The 24,880-nt window shown below is 42.0% G+C and overlaps 1 protein-coding gene across 1 annotated transcript in view; it reads right to left on the reverse strand.

The window, feature by feature from the left end:
• Positions 1 to 3,048: 3,048 nt before the first annotated feature.
• Positions 3,049 to 24,880, reverse strand: part of SPMIP4 (sperm microtubule inner protein 4) — a 53,695-nt gene continuing 31,863 nt past the window's right edge. Inside the window, exons 6-9 of the mRNA XM_069729879.1 lie at positions 21,513 to 21,601; positions 15,989 to 16,163; positions 8,490 to 8,581; positions 3,049 to 6,393 (exon numbers count right to left, since the gene is read on the reverse strand). Of these exons, the coding sequence (XP_069585980.1) occupies positions 5,662 to 6,393; positions 8,490 to 8,581; positions 15,989 to 16,163; positions 21,513 to 21,601 (1,088 nt within the window). The 3' untranslated portion in view covers positions 3,049 to 5,661. The remainder of the gene's footprint in view (positions 6,394 to 8,489; positions 8,582 to 15,988; positions 16,164 to 21,512; positions 21,602 to 24,880) is intronic.

A 24,880-nucleotide genomic window follows, 5' to 3' on the forward strand; every position in this document is an offset into this window, starting at 1 on the left:
AGTTACAGATATCACATACAGTAAGCAAACTAACAATGACGGACTGATACAGAGCGGCGAGGACCCTGCCCTTGCAGGCTTACATTCTACAGGATGGTGGGGAAGGAGACAGTAGACGGTAGTAGTGAAGAGGCAGCGGGGTCAGTGCAGGCTGTAGGCTTTCCTGAAGAGATGGGTTTTCAGGTTCCGTCTGAAGGATCCAAATGTGGTTGATAGTCGGACGTGTTGGGGCAGAGAATTCCAGAGGATGGGGGATATTCGGGAGAAGTCTTGGAGGCGGTTGGGTGAAGAGTGAATAAGTGTGGAGGAGAGAAGGAGGTCTTGGGAGGACCGGAGATTACGTGAGGGAAGATATCGGGAGATTAGTTCAGAGATATATGGAGGAGACAGGTTGTGGATGGCTTTGTAGGTCAGTATTACATATATGCTAGCCACCTTAGGGAGAGAATAGGTCAGTATTAGTAATTTGAACTGGATATGCTGAGGGAATGAGAGCTAGTGAAGAGATTTGCAGAGGGGGAAGCGGAGGAGTAGCGAGGAGAGAGATTAATTAGTCGGGCAGCAGAGTTAAGGATGGACTGGAGAGGTGCAAGGGTGTTAGCAGGGAGGCCACAGAAAAGGATGTTGCAGTAGTCAAGGCGGGAGATGATGAGGGCATGCACAAGAATTTTAGTAGATTGATGGTTGAGGAAAGGACGGATTCTGGAGATATTTTTGAGCTGGAGGTGACAGGAGGTGGAAAGAGCTTGGATGTGCGGTTTGAAGGACAGGGTTGTCATTATGTCCAATCATGAAGTGTTTTCTTTACCTTCATCCATCGCTTTATCAAACTGATGAAGTTGATGGGTTATAGGTTCAGAAATGGTATTTTCATCCTCTCCCTGATACTGTTTTCGCTGGATCCTACATTGTATCACTCTTGTGGCTGGAAATTAGGACACGGTGACTAATGCTTGACAGACACAACACTACTTCGATCAATGTTGCCTGTACTGGAGAGACACCTGACGGGTACAGAATAAATCTTCTCTATAATGCTTCAGGTTTTCTGACATAAGTCTATTGTGATTAGTCCTGTTCTTTGCCGGGCTGATAGAAAGAACTGAAATGATTTATTGGAATTAATATTCACAGTGCAAATATTCACACACACTGTAAATACGTAGCTCACATGAAGGTCAGGTCTGACTGTCCCCATTTCATAGAAGTAGCTTCTCATTAATTTGTAAAGGATTAGACCATCTCTGTGTGGTTCAGGCTGGTAACATGTTGTCATAGAGACTGATCCTCAATGTGTTTTTGCTTAAACAATAGAAATTCTATGAGTTTGCTTAAATATTAGATAGTTGATAACTGTTGAATAAGTGTGGGTTCTACCAGGGGTCCTGCAGTGATCTACAGAACAGGGGTCTTAAATGCTGATCTGCCCACAAGACCCCATCCAGGACTAGAATAGAGTGGTAGACCAATGTGTCCCCTGCCATGCATCCATGACAAAAATAGACGTGGACAGCATCATTATCCTCCAGTATCTTCAGTGCCATAGACTTGAATGGAACGGTGAGCCTAATGCTCTATTGAATTTTTCCTGGCTTCAGTGATCTGGAGATAGATGGGACCCACATCAATCTAACAGTTTTCATCAATTCATTTGATAGCTAACTATCCATTTGATTAATAACTTCCCATTAAAGTTTTGTGCACATAGCTATTTAGACTGCTCTTTGTGGCTGTAATAGATTCTCATATCACAGCCTCATCTGGTATTTTTGAGCACCTTAGAATGAAGATCATTAAATTGCATGTGTTGGACCATATAACAATTTTTTTCTTTTTAATTTGGAATCATTAAGTAAAAACTTTCTGTAAAATCAGAAGTAGGAGTTAGTAGAAGACCCATCTGACAGTGTGGGGAAATGTATTGGAGATGGATCTGAAATACATCTATATCCTCATATTCTTCTAAAAAAATGGCGTTTTAGCAAGCAGTTTAGTCAGCAGAAATCACATCTTAATCATAGTGTTGAGGGTTCATATGGAGTTTTTGAGGTGTTTTTAGAGCAACTTTGTTCCAAAATCCTTGTCAAAAACTGCTTAAAAGACGCATGGTAAACTCTTACCATTTATTTCTATGGAAAATTCACTTTGCTGTCTATATAATGAGATTTTGAGCATTTTTTCTTCCTGAAGAGGTTTTGAAAAACACCTGGTGGAAAAAAGATTCATGTCACTACTGGCATCGTGGCCAAGTCGCCTCTCCGAAATGTGCGCTCTCCATTGCTGTTCGCAGAAGAGGATTTGCCTCTACAGCATCAGAGGAGCGCAGGAGCATTGACAATGCCTGGATATAGTGGGATGGCAAGCTGAATAACAACCCATAGCCTTGGCGATAAGCTGTGATTAATAGAATTAAAAAAAATCCCTTCTTCCCTTGAGATCAGAGAGGATTTTCAATAACAGGTAAATGGCAAAGATGCTTGTTTTTATAAACACTTTGCAATTTTACCAGTGTAAATAAGTGAAACAGTTTCTATTAAAGAGTTGTCCACTACTTTTGAACATTGTCTTAATTTGCTCTGGATAAGAGAAAAAAAAAACTCTACTATTACTGCTAAGCTGTTTTTCCACACTCAGCACTGCGTGAAAGAAATCAGCTCGGATTGATCATAAATGCTGCAGCCGATCATTGGTGCTGATTGGTTGCAGCAAGGGACACCGCACCGAGTATGGTGGAGCTGTGACGTTGCAGTACGGATGTACTGTATCCTTTTTTCATTCTCCCCATTCTGAGAACATTGAGAAAATGTCTGAAAACGGTGGATCACCCTTTCGAAATGCCATCGTCATGCCTCTGTTCCAGTTCTAGGGCTTACAGAATGTTTCAGCCAAGAGAGCACAAGAATCGGGCAAAGACATACCAGTAGTACCAGGGACAAAACACAAGTCTTGGCAGCATTGTGGTATTGAGGAGGTTCAGATTAAGCTCATCATAGGCCATCCCCTGTCCATGGTGCAAATATCTGTTTTCATCCATGTCCAACACATAAGTATGACACATATTTTTAATAAACTAGTTGATTATGAAGAATAATCATGAGCATGTTTTCAGTAGTGTTTAATAACAACAAGGTTACTTATAGCTATGGAGAATGCAAAAGAATCATGGTGAGTCAGCATGTCTTACAAATCATAGCCATATTGTAAAAACCTGAACTGCATTTTTTGGAAACATTACACAAGTTTGCCTCATCACATCAAACATATAGGTAAGAGGCGAGTTCTCAGCTGGAAAATACAATACAATTACAGCATAAATGTGTTCAATATGAAAATAAGCAGCGGCGTTAAAAACTACCGAACGTCGAAAATACAGAAAGTGTTTCATCTATCACAGCAACTCCGACTCAACTTACATTGAGCAAGAAATGTGATAACAAAACACAAGTATGAATGTTTGTGAAGATCAACCCTACTACAATTTTATTATGGTTGGATTTATTTCAGCAATATATGGGCCCTTGGTTCTCTTGGTTGCTGTTGGAGACATCTCACAATGCTAGAAAATAATAGGAGAAATACTTTAACAATCCCTTGTCTACACTTCCGTCGCCCATATCTGTTCACTCAGCTCCAATGTGACATGATTGCTGATGTGAATTCTGTTGTCGGGCTCCCTCCTGTGGTCATGAATGGTACTTCGGCTGGTTCTGTCCATGGACTTCCTCTGGTGGCTGTGGGTGTTTCTGAGTTTCCTTCCACAGGTGATGAGGCTAAGTCGTTAGCTGGCTGCTCTATTTAACTCCACTTAGATCTTTGCCCCATGCCAGCTGTCAATGTTGTACTATTGGTCTAGTTCGCTCCTGGATCGTTCTGGTTACCTGTTTATTCCAGCAGAAGCTAAGTTCCTCTTTGCTATTTTCTTGTTTGCTATTTTTTCTGTCCAGCTTGCTATTGTGAATATTACCTTGCTTGCTGGAAGCTCTGGGACGCAGAGGGGCGCCTCCGCACCGTGAGTCGGCGCGGAAGGTTTTTTTTCCCTGCACTCTCTGCGTGGCTTTTGTAGGTTTTTGTGCTGACCGCAAAGTTGCCTTTCCTATCCTCTGTCTGTTCAGTAAATCGGGCCTCTCTTTGCTATATCTATTTCATCTCTGTGTTTGTGATTTCATCTTACTCACAGTCAATATATGTGGGGGCTGCCTTTTCCTTTGGGGAATTTCTCTGAGGCAAGGTAGGCTTTATTTTCCTATCTTTAGGGCTAGCTAGTTTCTTAGGCTGTGACGAGTTGCATAGGGAGCGTTAGGAGCAATCCACGGCTATTTCTAGTGTGTGTGATAGGATTAGGGATTGCGGTCAGCAGAGTTTCCACTTCCCAGAGCTTGTCCTGTATTTTTGTAGCTATCAGGTCTTTCCGGGTGCTCTTGACCATCAGGTCCATTCTTGTCCTAACCACCAGGTCATAACAGATTGCTCCAGTTATGGTAGTGACCTCAGTGGTGTTGACAGATCACCACTACAGTGGTCACATATAACATTAGTGGGCCTTATTAAGTCACTTTTCTTTTGTTTTCTTGTGGTATTCGTTGCTGTTTTAGTTCTAAATTTTTCAATATGACACAAGCAGTACATGAATTTTTTACAAAATCAAAAGTGGTCTTTATTTTTTACTTTGATCTGTTATGTGACTTTTTAACTCGCAATGGTGCAAAATTTGTGCCAAAACATCTGGCGTGTATAAATTCAACTCCCTACATTTGCAACAAATTTTGAAACTTTTTAAGAAGCCGTAACTGATTAATCAGAACACATCTGGAAAATACCAAATTCAGTCCACAATTGTGAAAATAAGAAAAAGCAGAATTATAAAATGGTGTTTAAAAAAGGCACAAATATAAAAAGAAAAAAACACCAAAAACTAGACAAAAGACAGGCGCAAATGCAATAATGACTTGAGCCCATTGGTTTAATCTCTGATGACAAAAGAATTATAAATGCAGCTCTGTACCCAAAAATAGGCTATCGGTTATTTAACTTTATCAGTACATTTATTGTACATATAACCTTCATTCAATGGTGGACATACTCTTTAAAGGAGTTTTTCGGCGCAATAACATTGCTGACTGATCCTTGGTGTCATAAATGATTTTATCAATATGAATCTGACCCGCAACCAAGAAACAGTATTAAGTGAGGACAGACCATTAACATTTGCGCCCTGGTAAGCCCCCTGAACCACTGAAATGGAAACGGAAAACTGATTGATGCTGCTCAAACCACAGGCAGCATGTATCAGACACAGGCCGTATGATTTCCGCCATGTATGTAATACTTTAAAAGCTGCTGGGGACCAAGCCGCACGGGTGGCATGTAGAAAAAGGTGGTCCATTTGGCTTCTCCCTGCCCTCTCCCCTTGAGCGATGGGTCTCTTCTTGTATAGGGTGAGACCAACAGTGATTGGCAGCAGGCGGGGGAAGCTGCCAGAGACTGGTCTTTCTCCTGTGCGGCTCAGTAACCGGCAGATTATAAAGTGTGTTTTCTTCTGAAATGCTGCAGTGTTTCAGATTCCAGGGTACGTGGCTGAAATCATAGAGTGCTGTCTGTATGCTGTCTATAGTTTGAGCAGCATGTATCAGCTGTCAGGTTCCCTTTAGCTAATGTCTCATTTTAGTTGTGGAAATAGAAAGAATGGAAGCCATAAAACCTTTGCTTTTTCCCAGAATTGTAATTCTCTCTCAGATCTTTTGCGTTCTCTGGAAAGTGCACATGTAAATTTTTATGTGCTTGAGACTTGGAGAAGGAGTCCTGAAGTTCTTGAAGAGATGGACGAGGTAATGTCCTCCCATGGTTATATGTTGGATGATGTGTTTGCAGTGTGTTTTGTTTGATACAATAGCTCAGACTTTTATTATTTTGTACTTTTCCAAAACCAGTTGCCTTACTAGTGCAATCATTTGGCTGTGCATGTTTACTAAGACTGTATGGACTTTCCATATATTGATCATGTCCAAGTGTTTGACAACTGTCATTGTAGACTGGCTTGGATTCCAGGGAACTGGGCAGTAGCGTCAGCTGCCTTCTGTACAAAGCCTCTGACCGTTCGGTATCAGTAATTTTGTGTATGTCTGGTTCCTTATGTTGATACTTTGTGTACTGTGGATGGGATTGTTTCTTTGCTGTAGTGTTGCATGCATCCAAGTTAGCATGTGTAGCATGGATACATGGTGATAGTGAGTCGGTAACACTTGTTTTATCTGAATATTCTGCACAGGCTGCAATTTCACTTTCTAGATCAATATTTCTTTCCTCCCTCACAAGAGGATGTCTACCATCTCGTAAACGTGCAATGCGTCCTTCTAGTGGTCGTGCATGGAGAACAGTTGATACAAAAGTTGGCTTCTGAAACAAAAAAGAACAAACAAGAAATTGCAGAATATTGGATTTCTTAAGTGATAGCTTTAAGTAAAAATGAAAACTATGAACCAATAGGTCCATAAGTGTGTGTGGCTATTCAAAAAAATAACCTATTTCTTCTGAGCTGTATTAGCACCCAGATGCTAATATATTGCCAAAATAGAGCCTACAAGTCACTGTCTTTTTAAAATTACTCTTAGATTTCTCCCACTTGTCAGTTCTACCCAAAAACCTTTTTCATACCATAAAAAGAAACAAGACAGAAGGATAATCAACACCTTCGAAATGTGGTGCTGGAGAAAGAACTTATCAATACCATGGACGGAAAGAAGAACAAACAAATTACATTTTGGAACAAATCATGCCAGACATGTCACTCAAAGCAAGGATCAACAAGCTACGAGTTGCCTACTCTTGATACATCTTACGAAGAGAGAAATCACTAGAGAAGGATATCATGGTAGGAACAATAGAAGGAACAAGGTGAAGAGGAAGACCAGCAACCTGATGGCCTGATACAATCAAGATAATGGCAGAGAAAACCCTGTTGAACCTATCTAGCCTTGCACAAGATCGATCTTCCTACAGAGCGTTCATCTATCAAATCGCCATGGCTCGAGATCGAGCAGAAGGCCATTAATAATAATAATAACAATAATAATAATAATAAATTGCTGTGTGTATATTGATGTATCGTCTACATATCTGCATTAATCTAAACTCCAGGTGCAGTGCTCAGGGCTTTTTACTGCAGTGAAATGTTCCTACCAATGATTACAAAGGTTCTTTGTGTTATGAACAAGCCCAAAGTTTGTACCAATGTAAAATACAATATTTAAAGCATCACACCAGTGTTTTTTTTAAATTTATTTTAGCACCACTCTAGAGCTGCAATAAGAAAAGGGCTGGAGTGGTGCTTTAACACTACATACAACATAATACATTGTGCATGTGACACATAATGTATCTGATGAATGAACAACCACAGCTCCTAAATTGTTCCTTACACATTTAGTTACAAATTAAAAATGGTTAATTTTTTCTCCTCTCATGGATTTCTGAGAAGCAATCGTGGGAGTGTCTCCCACTATCTTGGATTTTAGATCCACCCCGATTAAGATCTACACCCCGATAAGGATCCACTTTCCCACATCTGTGTTTATCCCACTTACAAGTGATTCCCTAAAAAGATCTTTTTTAATCTTGCATTTTTCACTAGTTGTTCTGTTAGGCCGGGGTCACACTTGCGAGAGCAATGCGAGAAACTTGCGCGAGTCTCTTAGATCAATACCCGGCACTGCCGCCAGCACCTGGGACCGGAGTGTTCAGCTCCATGTATTTCTATGCAGCCGCACGCTCCGGTCCCGAGTGCCGGGTATTGATGTGCGAGTTCCTTGCATTGCACACACAAGTGTGACTTCGGCCATAGACACCTTGTAGCAAACTGCCAAGAAAAAAAGCCTTAGGCTACTTTCACACTAGCGTCGGTACGGGGCCGTCGCGCTGCATCGGTCCGACGTACCGACGCATACTGTGCAAGTGCCGCACAACGGGGGCAGCGGATGCATTTTTCCAGCGCATCCGCCGCCCCATTGTGAGTTGCGGGGAAGTGGGGGCGGAGATCCGGCCGAGCATGCGTGGTCGGAAATGGCGGACACAACGCTGCAAAAAACGTTACATGCACATTTTTTGCTGCCGACGGTCCGCCACAACACGGCGCAATCGTCGCACGACGGTTGCGACGTGTGGCAAAGCGTCGCAATGCAACGCTAATGTTAGTCAATGGAGAAAAAACGCATCCTGCAAGCAATTTTTCAGGATGAGTTTTTTCTCCTAAACGACGCATTGCAACGTGCAGTGCACTACGCTAGTGTGAAAGTAGCCAAAGAATAGTGCAGCAAACAGCACTATATATATTTTTTTAATTCAGACACCCTGATGCAAACCAAATAGACTCCATGTAACACAACTGGAATTTCTGTTATTTTACTTTTTCGGTTCCTATAAAGGATTACACAAAATCAAAAATGCAAGCAACGATCTGAAAGTATGTGACACATGCTGCTTTGCTATTAGCTTACCATTTCTGTATGTTCATCTGTTGTGCCGGTTATGTTGCCAATAACTCTGTCATAAAAATCATCAAGTTGCAGTGGATTCATTTCACCATTACCTATTAATGAATCGACACAAGTAGACACAATGAGAAATCATGCAATTGCGATATTTTTTTTTCTTTTGTGGCATCATACAACTATCCTGTGTGAATAACATAAAAGTATTATTACAGGTAGCAGGCACCAAACCACGAAGCATATAAAGAAAAGCCATTCATATCTATGCATTTTTTACTTCCTGACGCTGTATTTTTTTAATAAGACAGTTGCCCCAATCTGCTGGTTGCAATTTTGCAATTGCCACAGATCTATCAGTGTGAGGGGAGCTGGCTGCTTTCTTCCTTTCAATAAGTAAGTCATCTCCCTTCTCTGTCACAGTTGATGCCAGGGGGCCTACCTTGGCTATTGAAACGCGCAGATCCGCCAGCGCCAGGACATGTGTTGACATTGGAAATGCTATACTGTTTGAGCACAGGGCTGAAATGGAGCTGTCTAACAGATGGGATGACAAGATTGGGGCAGCCATAATGTATATTAGTAAATAAGTTTTATAACTTTTTATATTGATTCTGATCTATAGAGTTTCATGACAAAGGTTTTATGGGGGTAGGCACACGACCCCATGTTGGTATGTGTAGGGCTAGCGTCCCTGCACGCTTCCTCCACCGGCAGGAATGCTGACTTGCTCACTACGGCAGCCCTGTCCTGCTCCTCCTCCTTCCTCTGCTGCCCAGGGTCTGCGCACTGCACCTGCCAGTGCCTGCCTGTATACTAGCTGTTCCTGCTAGCACCAGTGGTTCCTGTGTTCCTGCCGTGTCTGCCTGTACCAGGTGTACGCTCATTCTGGATCATTCCAGCTACCTGTCCATTTGCGATCAGCTGCCGCGCGTCCATGGTCTGTCCTGGTGTAGCACCTTGTATCCATCTGGAGCCAAGCTTAACCCCACCATCAGGGGCTCTCATGAAGAGTTAGGTGCTCATCTAGTTGTGCCCCCTCCAGGCTCTCCTCGGACCACGTCACAGCGGTTCCACCACTCCCATTACAGTATTTCATATGTTACTACTCTCCTGGCTCGATTTGTGTCAGCTATAGAATGGGAGTGTGACACCCCAGGGTCCTGGTCGTCACAGTGGCATTGCTTTCCTCACGGGGAGAGTGATGTCATGCTTGGAAGCGAAGGAAGATCTCTTTCACCAGGTAAACACAATGCTCACAACATGTTCACAATCCAGGCCAGAAGGGGAGCTCTGAACCCGGATTAAGGGGAAGTCCACTATAAATACATTCTGGTCTGGAGGGAAAGTAAATAGTGACAGACAGCAGACTGGAACAGTTTGAGGCAGAGAGACGTGTTTGGGGCTGTGCAGCCAGAGTTGCTGCAGTTCCAGGATTGAGAGATACCAAAGAAAGAACAGTGTTAGCGAGCGTGTAGGAGAGTGGAGCACAGGAGAGAGACACCAGGGGAGAATAGCAGCGTTTGGGCTACCTCCCTGGCTGAGTGCAGATTCCAGTAGCCGGAAGACCGAGGTTGTGTCGGACTCTAAGAGGCACAGCAGAAACCGTCAGGACAGCTGGACTATTATTATTATTTATTTATATAGCACCATTGATTCCATGGTGTTGTACATGAGAAGGGGTTACATACAAGTTACAGATATCACTGAAGAGATGGGTTTTCAGGTTCCGTCTGAAGGATCTGAATGTGGTTGATAGTCGGACGTGTTGGGGCAAAGAATTCTAGAGGATGGGGGATATTCTGGAGAAGTCTTGGTGGCGGTTGGATGAGGAGCGAATAAGTGTGGAGGAGAGAAGGAGGTCTTGGGAGGACCGGAGATTACGTGAGGGAAGATATCGGGAGATTAGTTCAGAGATATATGGAGGAGACAGGTTATGGATGGCTTTGTAGGTCAGTATTAGTAATTTGAACTGGATACGCTGAGGGAATGGGAGCCAGTGAAGAGATTTGCAGAGGGGGGAAGCGGAGAAGTAGCGAGGAGAGAGATGAATTAGTCGGGCAGCAGAGTTAAGGATGGACTGGAGAGGTGCAAGGGTGTTAGCAGGGAGGCCGCAGAAAAGGATGTTGCAGTAGTCAAGGCGGGAGATGATGAGGGCATCCACAAGCATTTTAGTAGATTGACGGTTGAGGAAAGGACGGATTCTGGAGATATTTTTGAGCTGGAGGCGACAGGAGGTGGAAAGAGCTTGGATGTGCGGTTTGAAGGACAGGGCAGAGTCGAAGGTTACTCTGAGGCAGCAGACTTCCGGTACGGGGGAAAGCATGATGTCATTGATTGCGATAGATAGGTCAGGTAAGAAAGATCTATGAGATGGAGGAAAGATAATTAGTACAGATTTGTCCACATTGAGTTTGAGGAAGCGAGAGGAGAAGAAGGAGGATATGGCTGATAGACACTCCGGGATTCTGGACAGCAGAGCGGTGACGTCTGGGCCAGAGAGGTAGATCTGAGTGTCATCAGCATAGAGGTGGTACTGGAATCCATGGGACTTTATGAGTTGTCCCAAGCCAAGTGTATAGATTGAGAAGAGTAGGGGTCCAAGAACAGAGCCTTGGGGAACTCCAACAGAGAGAGGGTGGGATAAGGAGGTAGTGTGGGAGTGGGAGACGCTGAATGTGCGGTTGGAAAGGTACGAGGAGATCCAGGATAGGGCGAGGTCTTTGATGCCAAAGGAGGAGAGGATCTGTAGTAGGAAGCAGTGGTCAATTGTGTCAAAAGCAGAGGGCAGGTCTAGAAGGAGGAGTACAGAGTAATGTCCATTAGCTTTGGCGGTAAGCAGATCGTTAGTGATTTTGGTCAGGGCTGTCTCAGTTGAGTGATGGGGGCAGAAACCAGATTGTAGATTACACAGGTCAACAAAAAAAAATTTTTTTTCTGGTGTCCAAAATATTTTAATGAATTTGGGGTATTTTTGGGGTGCTGATTCTGAATATGCTATCAGTTTTGCCAGATTGGCTCAAGTTTTTGAGATTTTTGGTATCTTATTTATAGCACTTGTTGGTAAATGCGACACATCATCTCATTAATTTCTTTGGATTAGTACTTGAACTGAGCAGTTCTCAAAATAGTTTTGTGTTAATTAGTGTTCTAAAAGTTTGTTCATAGCTTGATTTTTGCACTAACTTTATGTTGTTGTCTGTTTTCCAGTGAAAAGCATGAACTCATCAAGAAGAAGTTGTCTTAACGATCCAGACTCATTCTGTTACATTTGTGGTGAATACACACTGCCAAAACATAGAAGAAACATAACAGACTTCGTAAAAAAAGTGTATTTTGCCTATTTTGGGGTTATGCTTGGGGACCAAGACAAGTTTTGGGCACCACACATAGTGTGCAAAGCATGTATCGAATTATTACGAAAATGGAGCAAAGGACAAAGAAAAAGCTTCAAATTTGGTGTTCCAATGGTGTGGAGAGAGCAAAAAAATCATCATGATGACTGTTATTTCTGTGCAGTGCAAGTGCAAGGATTCAATAAGCATAAGAAACGAAAATGGGAGTATCCTAACATGGAATCTGCAAGAAGGCCTGTCCCTCATTGTGAAGATGTGCCTGTACCTGTGTTTACCATGTTACCTGACCTTCCCCCACCTGATGATGATGAAATGCAGGGTATGGAGCTAAACATCAGTTCTGGAAGTGAACTAGAATATGAAGGAAGTTTCAGAACACCTACGCAATTTACCCAAGGAGAGCTCAACGATCTAATAAGAGACCTCAACCTCTCAAAAAGTGCATCTGAACTTTTAGCTTCAAGGCTAAGTGAAAAAAATTGTCTGACGCCTGGAACTAAAATTACATCTTACAGGACCAGAGAAGAAGCACTTCTTCAATTTTTCTGTGAAGATGACCTACTTGTATATTGTAAGGATATTCCTGGCCTGATGCTGCAAATGGGTTTACAAGTATATCGTCCTGAAGACTGGAGGCTTTTCATAGATAGTTCTAAAAGGAGTTTGAAATGTGTTTTGTTGAACAATGGCAATCAGTGTGCATCTCTTCCAGTAGCTCAATCAACTAAACTTGCAGAACAATACAAAAATGTCAAAATGGTCTTGGAGAAACTGTGCTACCATGAACATTCGTGGCTGATATGTGTTGATTTAAAAATGGTCAACTTTTTACTTGGACAGCAAAGTGGATACACAAAGTATCCTTGCTTCATCTGCATGTGGGATAGTAGAGCAAAACATCAGCACTGGGAGAAACTGAATTGGCCTCCAAGGGACACCTTGACAGTAGGAGCATCAAACATAGTGAACGAACCTTTGGTGGACAGGGAAAAAATCATTCTACCACCACTTCACATAAAGTTAGGATTAATGAAGTAGTTCGTCAAGGCATTAGACAAAGATGGTAATTGCTTCATGTACATCTGCAGATCTTTCCCTGGTCTTAGTAGCGAAAAACTGAAGGCAGGAATCTTTGATGGTCCTCAAATTCGGAAACTCATTAAAGATTCAAATTTTCCTAAGGAAATGAATGACATTGAAGCTGCTGCATGGTGTAGTTTTGTGTTGGTAGTGAAGAACTTCTTGGGAAATCAAAAGGCAGACAATTATGAAGAACTGGTACAAAACATGCTATTGAGATTTAGAAATCTGGGTGTACACATGAGCATTAAATTGCATTATCTTCACAGTCACTTGGACAGATTTCCAGAAAACCTTGGAGATTTTAGCGAAGAACAAGGGGAGAGATTTCATCAGGATATTATGGTGATGGAGGAAAGGTACCAAGGCAGATGGGACAGACATATGATGGCTGATTACTGCTGGAATCTACAGCGTGACTGCCCGAATAGCTCACATAGAAGAAAATCATATAAAAAGCGCTTTTCCAGCGAAAATGTCTCCTATCTTTCATGTCTTGTTCATTTTTGAAGATTACTTTCTAAAACTAGTTAAAATAAACTAAAATCAACATTTACTTTGTTAAATTTATTGTATTCATGACAATATCAATAAAGTTAATGCGCGTGTAGCAAATTACGTCTTTTTTTTTACACATTTTACGAAAAATCTCAAAAACTTGAGCCAATCTGGCAAAACTGATGACATATTCAGAATCAGCACCCCAAAGTTACCCTAAATTCGATGAAATATCTTTGGCACCAAAAATGCTGTTGACCAAAGAGCAAGTTAGATGAGAGGTGGGAGGAAAGTTCAGAGTGGACATGCTGCTCCAGGAGTTTGGAAGCGAATGGGAGCAGTGATATTGGGCGATAGCAGGACATAGCTGCTGGCTCGTGGGTTGGCTTTTTAAGGATAGGCATGATTGTGGCATGTTTGAAAGCAGAAGGGAAGGTGTCAGAAGATAGTGATAGGTTAAAGAGGTGGGTTAGGGATGGGATAAGTGTGGTGGTGAGGTTGGGGAGGAGGTGGGATGGGATGGGGTCAAGCGCACAGGTGGTGAGGTGCGATTTGGAGAGGAGACAATTAAGCCCCCTTCAGTAATGTTGGATAGGGAGGTTATGGGGTTTGGGCATTGGTCTGATATACAAAGGGGTTGTGGTGGTTGAACAATGAAGACTTGACTTGTCTGGTCGATCTTATTTTTATAGTGTGTGGCAAAGTCCTCAGCAGAGATGAGGGAGGTTGGAGTGGGCAGTGGGGGGCAGAGGAGGGAGTTAAAAGTTTTGAATAACTGTTTGGGGTTGTAGGATAGGGAAGATACGAGGGTTGTGAAGTAGGCCTGTTTAGCAGAGGTGAGAGCAGATTTAAAAGCGAGTGTTGCCTGTTTGAATGCAGTGAAGTCGTCTTGCAAGTGTATTTTCTTCCAACGCCGCTTCGCCACCCTGGACACTTGCCGGAGCTTTTTAGTGGTGTTATTGTGCCAAGGTTGTCTATTGATACATCGCATTCTGCCAAGGACGAGAGGGGCAACTGTGTCAATAGCTGATGCAAGAGTGGCATTGTAGAAAGCAGTGGCACTGTCTGTGTCGTGGAGTGAGGATATGGATGCCAGTGGTAGGATAGAGTCGGAGAGTGTGTGGGTGTCTAGGTGTGCAAGGTTTCTGCGGGGGTGCGCATTTTTCTGGACATGGATGACCAGTGAGGAGGACAGGGATGAGAAGGTGAGCAGACTACACGTAACCTGTCTGCCCTAATACCCAGGAGGCACAGTGGCACATAGAGCTCGGGTCATGATACAGACCCTGTAAAAAGGCTCGAGCCACCTGTCATACAGGTTAGTGTCCTAACCTTCATGGAGGACAGAGAGAACTGTGAGGATCTTGCCAGAAGCCATAGGCAGTAAGGGACTACAACACCGCGCTAACAGGATGGCTTCTAATTCCACCTGGTAAAGGGAATTCTGAATTTGCTTCCAAGCCGGCCGGACCCTGCCTGTACCTGTGATCTGGTGCCCTGGACTGCGGTTGCCTGAAGTCTTCAGTAAACCAGGTAAAGAGACTACAAACCTGTGTGCTCCGTTCTTTACTGCACCATTCACCATCTTCCATCTACACACCGGGAGCCCTGGGGATATACTTCACCTGTGGGAAGTTATACCATCTAGCTGCCATAACATCACCCCAGAGGACCCCTTTAAGCAGCGTCGGTCCCCACTGACCGAATACCACAGGTGGCATCACAAACACAAACTTTATTCCAAATCCCCTCTAAAGACCTTTCCTTCTATTTGGGCGCCCAGGGCCACGGACCGGGTCGCAGCCTCATTGACACCCTCTTTAAGTACCGGACCCGGTACCGAGTACCCCATGGCCCTGGTGGCTGACTTAGGAGGGTAGGATCACCAGACAGAAATTGAACTAATTTACATAGGAATGACTCTTAAAGGCATTGTCTGATCTTAAGCTACAAGTCTACTGTCACGCTATGTGCGCACGGTGTGAAGATTCACAAGTCTGCAGTCACATATAATGACTGCAGACTTGTACTCTAAGGGCTCATACTCACTTGCGCGAGACTCGGATGAGTCTCGCATGGCAATACCCGGCGCTGCTACCGGCACTCAGATCGGAGCGTGCGGCCGCATAGGAATACATGCAGCCGCACGCTCCGCTCCTCTGTGCCAGGTGCAGTGCCAGGTATTGCCGTGCGAGACTCATCCGAGTCTCGCGCAACTGAGTTTGAGCCTTTAGGCTGGACAACCCCTTTAATCAAGTGAAAGAAGCCGTGGAAAACAGGGAAGCATGGTAAGAGATGGCCTATAGAGTATCCAAGGACACTTTTTATTCATATTTAATAGGTTAGACATTTCTATGTCCTATTTCATCACTTTCTGTGTTGTATCAGCTAGTAAAAATGTCCAAGTTCTTTACGATTTGCATCGTAAAATTGAAACCCTGGTACCGGGTAGCGCTGCAGATTATAGTTGATCTATTTAGGTCCCAGGAGCAGGAGTCAATAAAATAAGAATTATAACCTCTTTATTTGACCACTATTGAAACCAAGTCTTCTTTGTAAGAACCCCTTACTCACCTGTAAAGCTGCGATTATAAGATGTTAACCATTGGGATTTTATCAGATTTCTTTGTAAGTTCAGTGTCCTCTCAGAGAGCGATTCTTCATATGTCTTATGTAGCGCATTGGGAGCCACAGTCTTGGGGGGAATTGGATAGAAGATCTGGACGTTTTCAATATGAGATTTAGGAAGCTAAAACCAGAGTTGGAAAGGAATTACTTGGGCTTATACACATTGTAGTGTTGTGCATCTTTGGGGCCATATTCCTACTTTGTTTTATTTACAGTAAATGCAAATTAGGGGCTTATTTTTGCAATTGGGTTCACTAAAAATGTTGTGTTGTTTGCCTTTTATAGCCTCTGAATGGCGCTATTTCTGCTTATTAACTGAGAATTCATCATTGAGTTCAATGTGCATGGAAACAAAAAGCTTGTAAAAGACAAACAGTCCAGAATTTTTAATGAAACAAAAGAGCAAAAATTGTTTTTTTTAGACCAAAATACATGCGTTCATTAAAAAAATTAAATAAAAAAAAAATAAAAACAGCTATTGTCCCCAGTAGTGGAAACCTCCTTGAAATGGGTTCTCCAAAAATAAGGAAAATATCTAAAGGTAATGTCATTATAATATCTAAAAGGTATCTAAAGGTATCTAAAAGTAATGTCATTATATTATGCAGTGTGCTGCCTTATTTACTTAACTATATACGAGTTGGCGACTCTAGGTTATGTTTGGATGTGCAGGTCAGGTTTTTGAAATGTATTCTTTAGCCTTCTGATCGTGCACTCCGCCTCCTAGCCACAGGTGTTTTAATTACAGCAGGTCCAATACCCCTCCATAGAGAGAGAGAATTTTAGTCTAGGAAGAGGTTTCACATGTGCCCATTCAGATGGAGACATTTATTCTCAGCGAGGTAAGGCAAGCGTAGGACTTGGTATAAGAGATGCCGTAAAGGGGCTACCAGATACACATAAAATTGGCCATTTTTATGCGCTAAACGCTCTCATTTTTCATATTTCTAGTGCAGTAATGCAGTTCAATTTCGTATTTCAAGTCTCTATGTTCTAGCGCTGCAGTGTGCTGCCTTATTTACTTAATTATATTATGAGCAGGGACCTCACCCCTAATTTCACTGTTTAAATTGTCTTAACTTGTACTGAATTTATTGTCTGTACATGTCCCCGCTTAATTGTAAAGTGCTGCGGAATATGTTGGCGCTATATAAATAAAATTATTATATAAATAAAAATTATTATTATAAATCATTTCCTAAATGCATTTAATTACCAAACCACAATCATATTATCTAGGGAGATAATTGCCAGGGACTGACATATCATTGGTGCAACCTGTGCAGCCGCAAAGGGGCCCAAGAGGTAAGGGGGCTCTACTGCCAAAGCAGGCGCAATTTTGCATTTTTAGGAGCTCTGGGGCTGCAAAGGGTCCATATATTGCTCTTAAACAGGGGCCCTTTTCTTTCTGTGTCCACCTGTGATAATTATATAGAATTAAAATGGCTGCTGTCTTGTTATGTTGATAGAAACCAGTCCTAGAATGATAGCACCGTTGTCTGTGAGTATGTGCAGGAGAAGCTCCTCTTCTGGGACCTGAAGGCAATCTATACAATGTATGTTTATTCAGAAAGACATGGCACACAGGAGTGTGAGCAGCCTCTTCTTACCTCAGCACTTTGGTCTCTCCAGCAGTATTAGTGAAGCACATCTTCCTATAAATGAAGGGGGGAGGAGGATGAGGGTCCTACTGCACATGCTCACAGGCACATGTCCTAACAGCCTAGGGCAGTAGGGATGAAGTTTGAGTTCTGGTACCAGAACTCTACTAAGTTTGCAGCTGGAAAATCTCTCCTCCCGAACTGCTGTGTGCACACCTTCTGGATTTTTAGCATTTTTTCGCTATGAAAACGCGATAAAAATGCGAGAAATACTCATACATATGCATCCCATCATTTATGATACATTCCGCAATTTTTGTGCATATGTTGCGTTTTTTTTCCGCGAAAAAAACGAATTGCGGAAAAAAACACAGTATGGCTACGTTCACACTAGCGTTGTGCGCCGCTGCGTCGGCGACGCAACGCACAACGCACGCAAAAACGCGGCAAAACGCACGCAAAAACGCTGCATTTTGCGACGCATGCGTCGTTTTTTGCCGAAAATTGGACGCAAGAAAAATGCAACTTGTTGCGTTTTCTTGGTCCAACGCTTGCGGCAAAAAAGACGCATGCGTCGCACAACGCAACAAACAAAAACGCATGCGTCCCCCATGATAAATATAGGGGCGCATGACGCGTGCGTCGCCGCTGCGTCGCCCAACGCTAACCCGACGCACACTAGCATAACGCTAGTGTGAACGTAGCCTTAGTTCATTAATTTTGCGGATTTTTTGCGGATTTCCCACTGTATTATTGCATCCCAGAACCTCTGGAAAAAAAACACAAAAAACCTGCAGAAAAAAACGCGCAAAAAACGTGAGAAATACGCGGAAAAAAATGCAAAAAATCCGCATGCGGATTTCTTGCAGAAAATGTCCGGTTTTGTTCAGGAAATTTCTGCAAGAAATCCTGACATGTGCACATAGCCTAAAACGGACTTCCAGGAGAAGTCCGTGTTCTGAGTTCAACACCAGATGAGACCCTCCATCCTCCCATCTATATAGAATGGAGTCCATAGCAACCGCCATCTCCTACCTCAGTAATGGGAAAGTCGGTCTTCACTGAAAACAGATTTTACCTCAGAATTGAGAATTTTGATAATTACTGATCAAGTTTGGCAGGGAAATAAGTACATTTCTCTTATAAGATCTATTACAAAGTTGCTTATTTTCATGTGTACTATTGAGTTATGAAATAAAAGTTAAAACAATGTTTGCATTTTGAGGCCACGTTCACACTAGCAGTATTTGGTCAGTGTTTTACCTCAGTATTTGTAAGCCAAGACCAGGAGTGGAACAATTAGATGAAAAGTATAATAGAAAAACGTCACCTCTTCTGCATTTATCACCCACTCCTGGTTTTGGCTTACAGATACTGAGGTAAAATACCTGACCAAATACTGAACGTGTGAACATGGCCTAGGGCTTATACACTGAGGCATGGCACCTGCGTGGCAGTAAACTGAGGTTATATCCTTTCTAGTCATATCCTTCTATCCTATCCCTGACTATTTAGATTTCTTGTACCTTCTTATATTGATGAGTAGCTCCGATCATACAATATTGGGATTGTCGTGATTAGAAGGAGATTACCATGTTGTGTTTTTTCGTATATTTTTTTTGTGTCTTCCATTATTAATGGAGGAAACTAATGAATGTTACTGTAAGATCTCCATTACTAGACTTTGAAGAAACATGACACCGGGACTATAAAATCTACGGCTAACGTGTGATCTCCATAGTAACAGGAATCCGGAAGGAAGGGTAAGCGTTCTGCTTTTCTAATTATATGGCTCTTAGGGACTTATTCAGCTGCGTGTACTTTGTAGCTAAAGACAATCCTACATGATACCGCTCAACAAGTTCTGTCCTATATACTAAGGTCAAATGGCTTGTAGTTACATGAGAACATTAGGCCTTATGTATTACAACTAGTACGGACAACATCTGTCCATTACAGGCGAGAAGATGACAGACGTCGTCATTTCAGCGGAGAAGCGAAGATTTATACATAGAGACATGGGGAGTAAAATATGTAAAAAATATGTAAAAACTGTTAAAATGCAGCATTCCACATATGTCTCAAAGCTGCCTGTACATGTGCTGGTTTTGATCAGTTTTTGCAATGTAGTTTTTGAAGCTAAAACCCCAAGGCTAAAAAAAAAATCACTGATGTTTGACTGTACTGTCTATAAATCCCAGAGATCAAAAATTCTATGAATAACCCATAATACGTAACTTTTATTATTAAAACAGAAGACACGACGAGACGACACATAGTGCACACACATGTAGTTCACATCTTCCTCACTTGTTTTGTAGGATCACTGATCACCATTTAGAAAAGATGAGAATCTCATAATCGCACACTTGGTCATCCCTCGCCAATCACAGGGGACTGACGAGCATACAACCCCAGTGGGTATATTATATACTTACTAAACTCAATGATGCCTTTTGATAAATAATTAAAAGGGAATCCGTCAACAGTATTTTGCCACCTAATTCGAGAGCAGCATAATGTAGAGACAGAGACCCTGATTCCAATGAAGTGTTACTTACTGGGCTGCTTCCTATGCTGCCATGCGGTCTTCCATATTCATGAGCTCTGTATTACCCTGCCCCCAAAACTTTCTGCCTATGCACAGTGTGCACAAAGCTGGCAATCAGTGGTATGTGCAGACAATATGGAGAGGGATGCAGCAATCCAGTGAAATGAACCTTTTATTAACCCATGCGACAATTTGCTCCAGTGATCTTTTCTCTGGCATAACAATAAAGCTGTAGTAATTAGTATATTTATACATGGGCTAACAATGCCTCACTCTCCATAATGGTTGACTGTTGGTGTCTGTGGCATTCAGTCCTTGGAAGTGTACACCCCTCTTTCAAATTGCCAGTGCTTCTGCCTTTCCTTTAATTACTTGTGAGTGGTGTAAGCGGGTTATAGAAAGCTCAGAGCTCAATGAACTGGTATATCCACAGGAGATAGTACAGTGGTTTTATCAAAATTGCAGCAAACAGCCCAGTGAGTGACACTGGAATCAGGGTCTCTGTCTCTACACCTTGCTGCTATCAGATGGGGTAGCAAAAGCCTTAGGCTACTTTCACACTTCCGTCGTTACGGGGCCGTCGCACCGACGGACGTTGTGAAATAAATGAACAACGGGGGCAGTGGATGCAGTTGTTCAACGCATCCGCTGCCCCATTGTAATGTCCGGGGAGGAGGGGGCGGAGTTCCGGCCGCGCATGCGTGGTCGGAAATGGCGACGGTCCGCCAAAACACGACGCATGTCGCACGACGGACGCGACGTGTGGCCATACGTCGCAATGCTTCGCTAATGCAAGTCTGGAGAAAAAACGCATCTTGCGGGCAACTTTGCAGGATGCGTTTTTTCTCCAAAACGACGCATTGTGACGGCCGTCACACGACGCTAGTGTGAAAGTAGCCTTAATTAGATCATTTTCTGAGCAGTATCTTCCAATAATCATGCTCATGATCTCTTTGTCTTAACACACATACAAAAAATTTCACTAAAAAGTCCCATATAATTGGGTAGGCACCCGGACAGAGAATATTTATACACCTATTTGATAATTAGAAAAGTAAATTCGGAATGCAAAATGATCATAGACGAATCATTCGCAAAGCGCTCGTAGGGTTTGCGCTGGGCGGGGGAACATACTTATTCTATTTGCTATGACTATTTAGTCTTTTAATTTCTAGGTTTTTTTCCTTATGGCATCTTGTGGTATCCATCTATGATCTTTTTGCATTACTGATTGACTTTTGTGATCAAATAGATATAATAATAGGTATATACTGTAAGGAATAGGCAGTATATAAATATGATGGGCATTACTACCTACATGATAGTATCCGTGCTGTCCGGGCCATGTCATGGGAAACTTTTCAGCATCAGTAGTACTGGTGACTATCTCATGCCTGTATGGATTACCTGTAAAATAATATAAACAGGAGACATTATCCGCACTGTGGAAATCATATAATGGAAAATACTCCGCTCTATAATCATCACATGTATGCAGATGACAATGGGAAGCAAGAACAGCAGAGGTATTTCCAAGTCTGCTGCTCTCCTTTCTCCAACCACAGGCTGTGGCCTACATCTTATGGCATCCTGACACTGGATCCTGGGCTTGAAGTCACAGAAAGCAGAACATCCACCGTGTGGGAAATCGGAGCATTGTGTGAAACTGCATTTAGACACTGAATACATAGGCCAGGTTCACACGAGTGTGTGCAAAATCATATGTTTTACACCCAGAAAAAATTGTCAATTTTTTATCCATCTATATGTCCGTTTTTATATCCGTGCGCCATCTATATGTCCGTTTTTATATCCGTGCGCCATCTATATGTCCGTTTTTACATCCCTGTGCCATCCATATGTCCGTTTTTACGTCCCGGTGCCATCCATATGTCCTTTTTTACATCCGTGTGCCATCTATACGTCCGTTTTTACATCCGTGTGTATCTATATGTCCGTTTTTACATCCGTGTGCATCTATATGTCCATTTTTACATCCCTGTGCATCTATATGTTCATTTTTACATCCGTGTGCCATCTATTTGTCCATTTCTACATCCGTGTGCCATCTATATGTCCATTTTTACATCTGTGTGCCATCTATATGTTCATTTTTACATCCGTGTGTCATTTATATGTCCGTTTTTACATCCCTGTGCATCTATATGTCCATTTTTACATCCGTGTGCATCTATATGTCCATTTTTACATCCGTGTGTATCTATATGTCCGTTTTTACATCCGTGTGTATCTATATGTCCGTTTTTACATCCGTGTGCATCTATATGTCCTTTTTTACATCCGTGTGCCATCTATACGTCCGTTTTTACATCCGTGTGTATCTATATGTCCGTTTTTACATCCGTGTGCATCTATATGTCCATTTTTACATCCCTGTGCATCTATATGTCCATTTTTACATCCCTGTGCATCTATATGTTCATTTTTACATCCGTGTGCATCTATATGTCCATTTTTACATCCTTGTGCATCTATATGTTCATTTTTACATCCGTGTACCATCTATATGTCCATTTCTACAGCCGTGTGCCATCTATATGTCCATTTTTACATTCTTGTGCCATCTATATGTCCATTTTTACATCCTTGTGCATCTATATGTTCATTTTTACATCCGTGTACCATCTATATGTCCATTTCTACAGCCGTGTGCCATCTATATGTCCATTTTTACATCCTTGTGCCATCTATATGTCCATTTTTGCATCCCTGTACCATCTATATGTCCATTTTTACATCCGTGTGCCATCTATATGTACATTTTTACATCCGTGTACCATCTATATGTCCATTTTTGCATCCCTGTACCATCTATATGTCCATTTTTACATCCGTGTGCCATCTATATGTACATTTTTACATCCGTGTGTCATCTATATGTCCATTTTTACATCCTTGTGCCATCTACTGTATATGTCCGTATTTACATCCATGTACCATCTATATGTCCGTTTTTACATCCGTGTGCCATCTATATGTCCGTATTTACATCCATGTACCATCTATATGTCTGCTTTTACATCCGTGTGCCATCTATATGTCCATTTTTACATCCGTGTGCCATCTATATGTCCATTTTTACATCCCTGTGCCACCTATATGTTCATTTTTACATTCCTGTGCATCTATATGTCCATTTTTACATCCCTGTGCCATCTATATGTCCATTTTTACATCCATGTGCCATCTATATGTCCATTTTTACATCCCTGTGCCACCTATATGTTCATTTTTACATCCCTGTGCCATCTATATGTCCATTTTTACATCCCTGTACCCATTCTTACATCCCTGTGCCATCTATATGTCCGTTTTTACATCCCTGTACCACCTATATGTTCATTTTTACATCCCTGTGCCATCTATATGTCCGTTTTTACATCCCTGTACCCATTCTTACATCCTTGTGCCATCTATAAGTCCATTCTTACATCCTTGTGCCATCTATAAGTCCATTCTTACATCCTTGTGCCATCTATAAGTCCATTCTTACATCCTTGTGCCATCTATAAGTCCATTCTTACATCCTTGTGCCATCTATATGTCCATTCTTACATCCTTGTGCCATCTATAAGTCCATTCTTACATCCTTGTGCCATCTATAAGTCCATTCTTACATCCCTGTGCCATCTATATGTCCATTCTTACATCCCTGTGCCATCTATATGTCCATTCTTACATCCCTGTGCCATCTATATGTCCATTTTTACATCCCTGTGCCATCTATATGTCCATTCTTACATCCCTGTACCCATTCTTACATCCTTGTGCCATCTATAAGTCCATTCTTACATCCTTGTGCCATCTATAAGTCCATTCTTACATCCTTGTGCCATCTATATGTCCATTCTTACATCCTTGTGCCATCTATATGTCCATTCTTACATCCTTGTGCCATCTATATGTCCATTCTTACATCTGTGTGCCATCTCTATGTCCAGTTTGTACATCCCTGTGCCATCTATATTTCCATTTTGTGCTTCTGTGCCACATCCATTATTTACAAGAACAATTTAATAAATACTAAAGGACAAATACAGTTTCCTATCTTTATAATTGTATCTGTGAGAAACATGACAAATGGATGGTAACAGTGCATGATCCACTTTTTAACTCATCCATTGACGTTTAATGAGCGAGTCTGATCCAGAATACGGATGAAAGTAATGCGGGCAGCAATTTTACACATGCAGAACCTTGACTCGCATTGGTCAGTGTGCCCTCCACATTGACATATAATATGTTTGTGTGATCTTGCCCATGCCCCAGTCCTACCATAATGCATGGTAATTTTACCCTACCTAGTGATAAACGCCCGCCTGATAACACATTTGCCACATCTGAAACTGTGAGGCAGAAATTACAATTTACATGTTTGTGAGCAGCCACTTAGGTGTGTTATGATTTATGCATAAATTATAGTAAGTCTGTAGGTCCGACAATGGCACCCACATAGCACTGTCACTGTTATTGTCACTTTGGACGAGTGGAAAGTCACAAATTTAGGAACAAATAAAGCATGCACCAAAATGTGCAGCTGTTCTTCACCAATTTTGCATGTACTGTAGATTGTTACATTTTTTCTTGTGACTTGGACTCTAAATCCTATGACATATGCAAATATTTTTATAGGACGATTTTTCTATACTTTAATTATCATGAATA

Source organism: Ranitomeya imitator, chromosome 6, assembly GCF_032444005.1.
Source record: "Ranitomeya imitator isolate aRanImi1 chromosome 6, aRanImi1.pri, whole genome shotgun sequence".
NCBI lineage: Eukaryota > Metazoa > Chordata > Amphibia > Anura > Dendrobatidae > Ranitomeya > Ranitomeya imitator.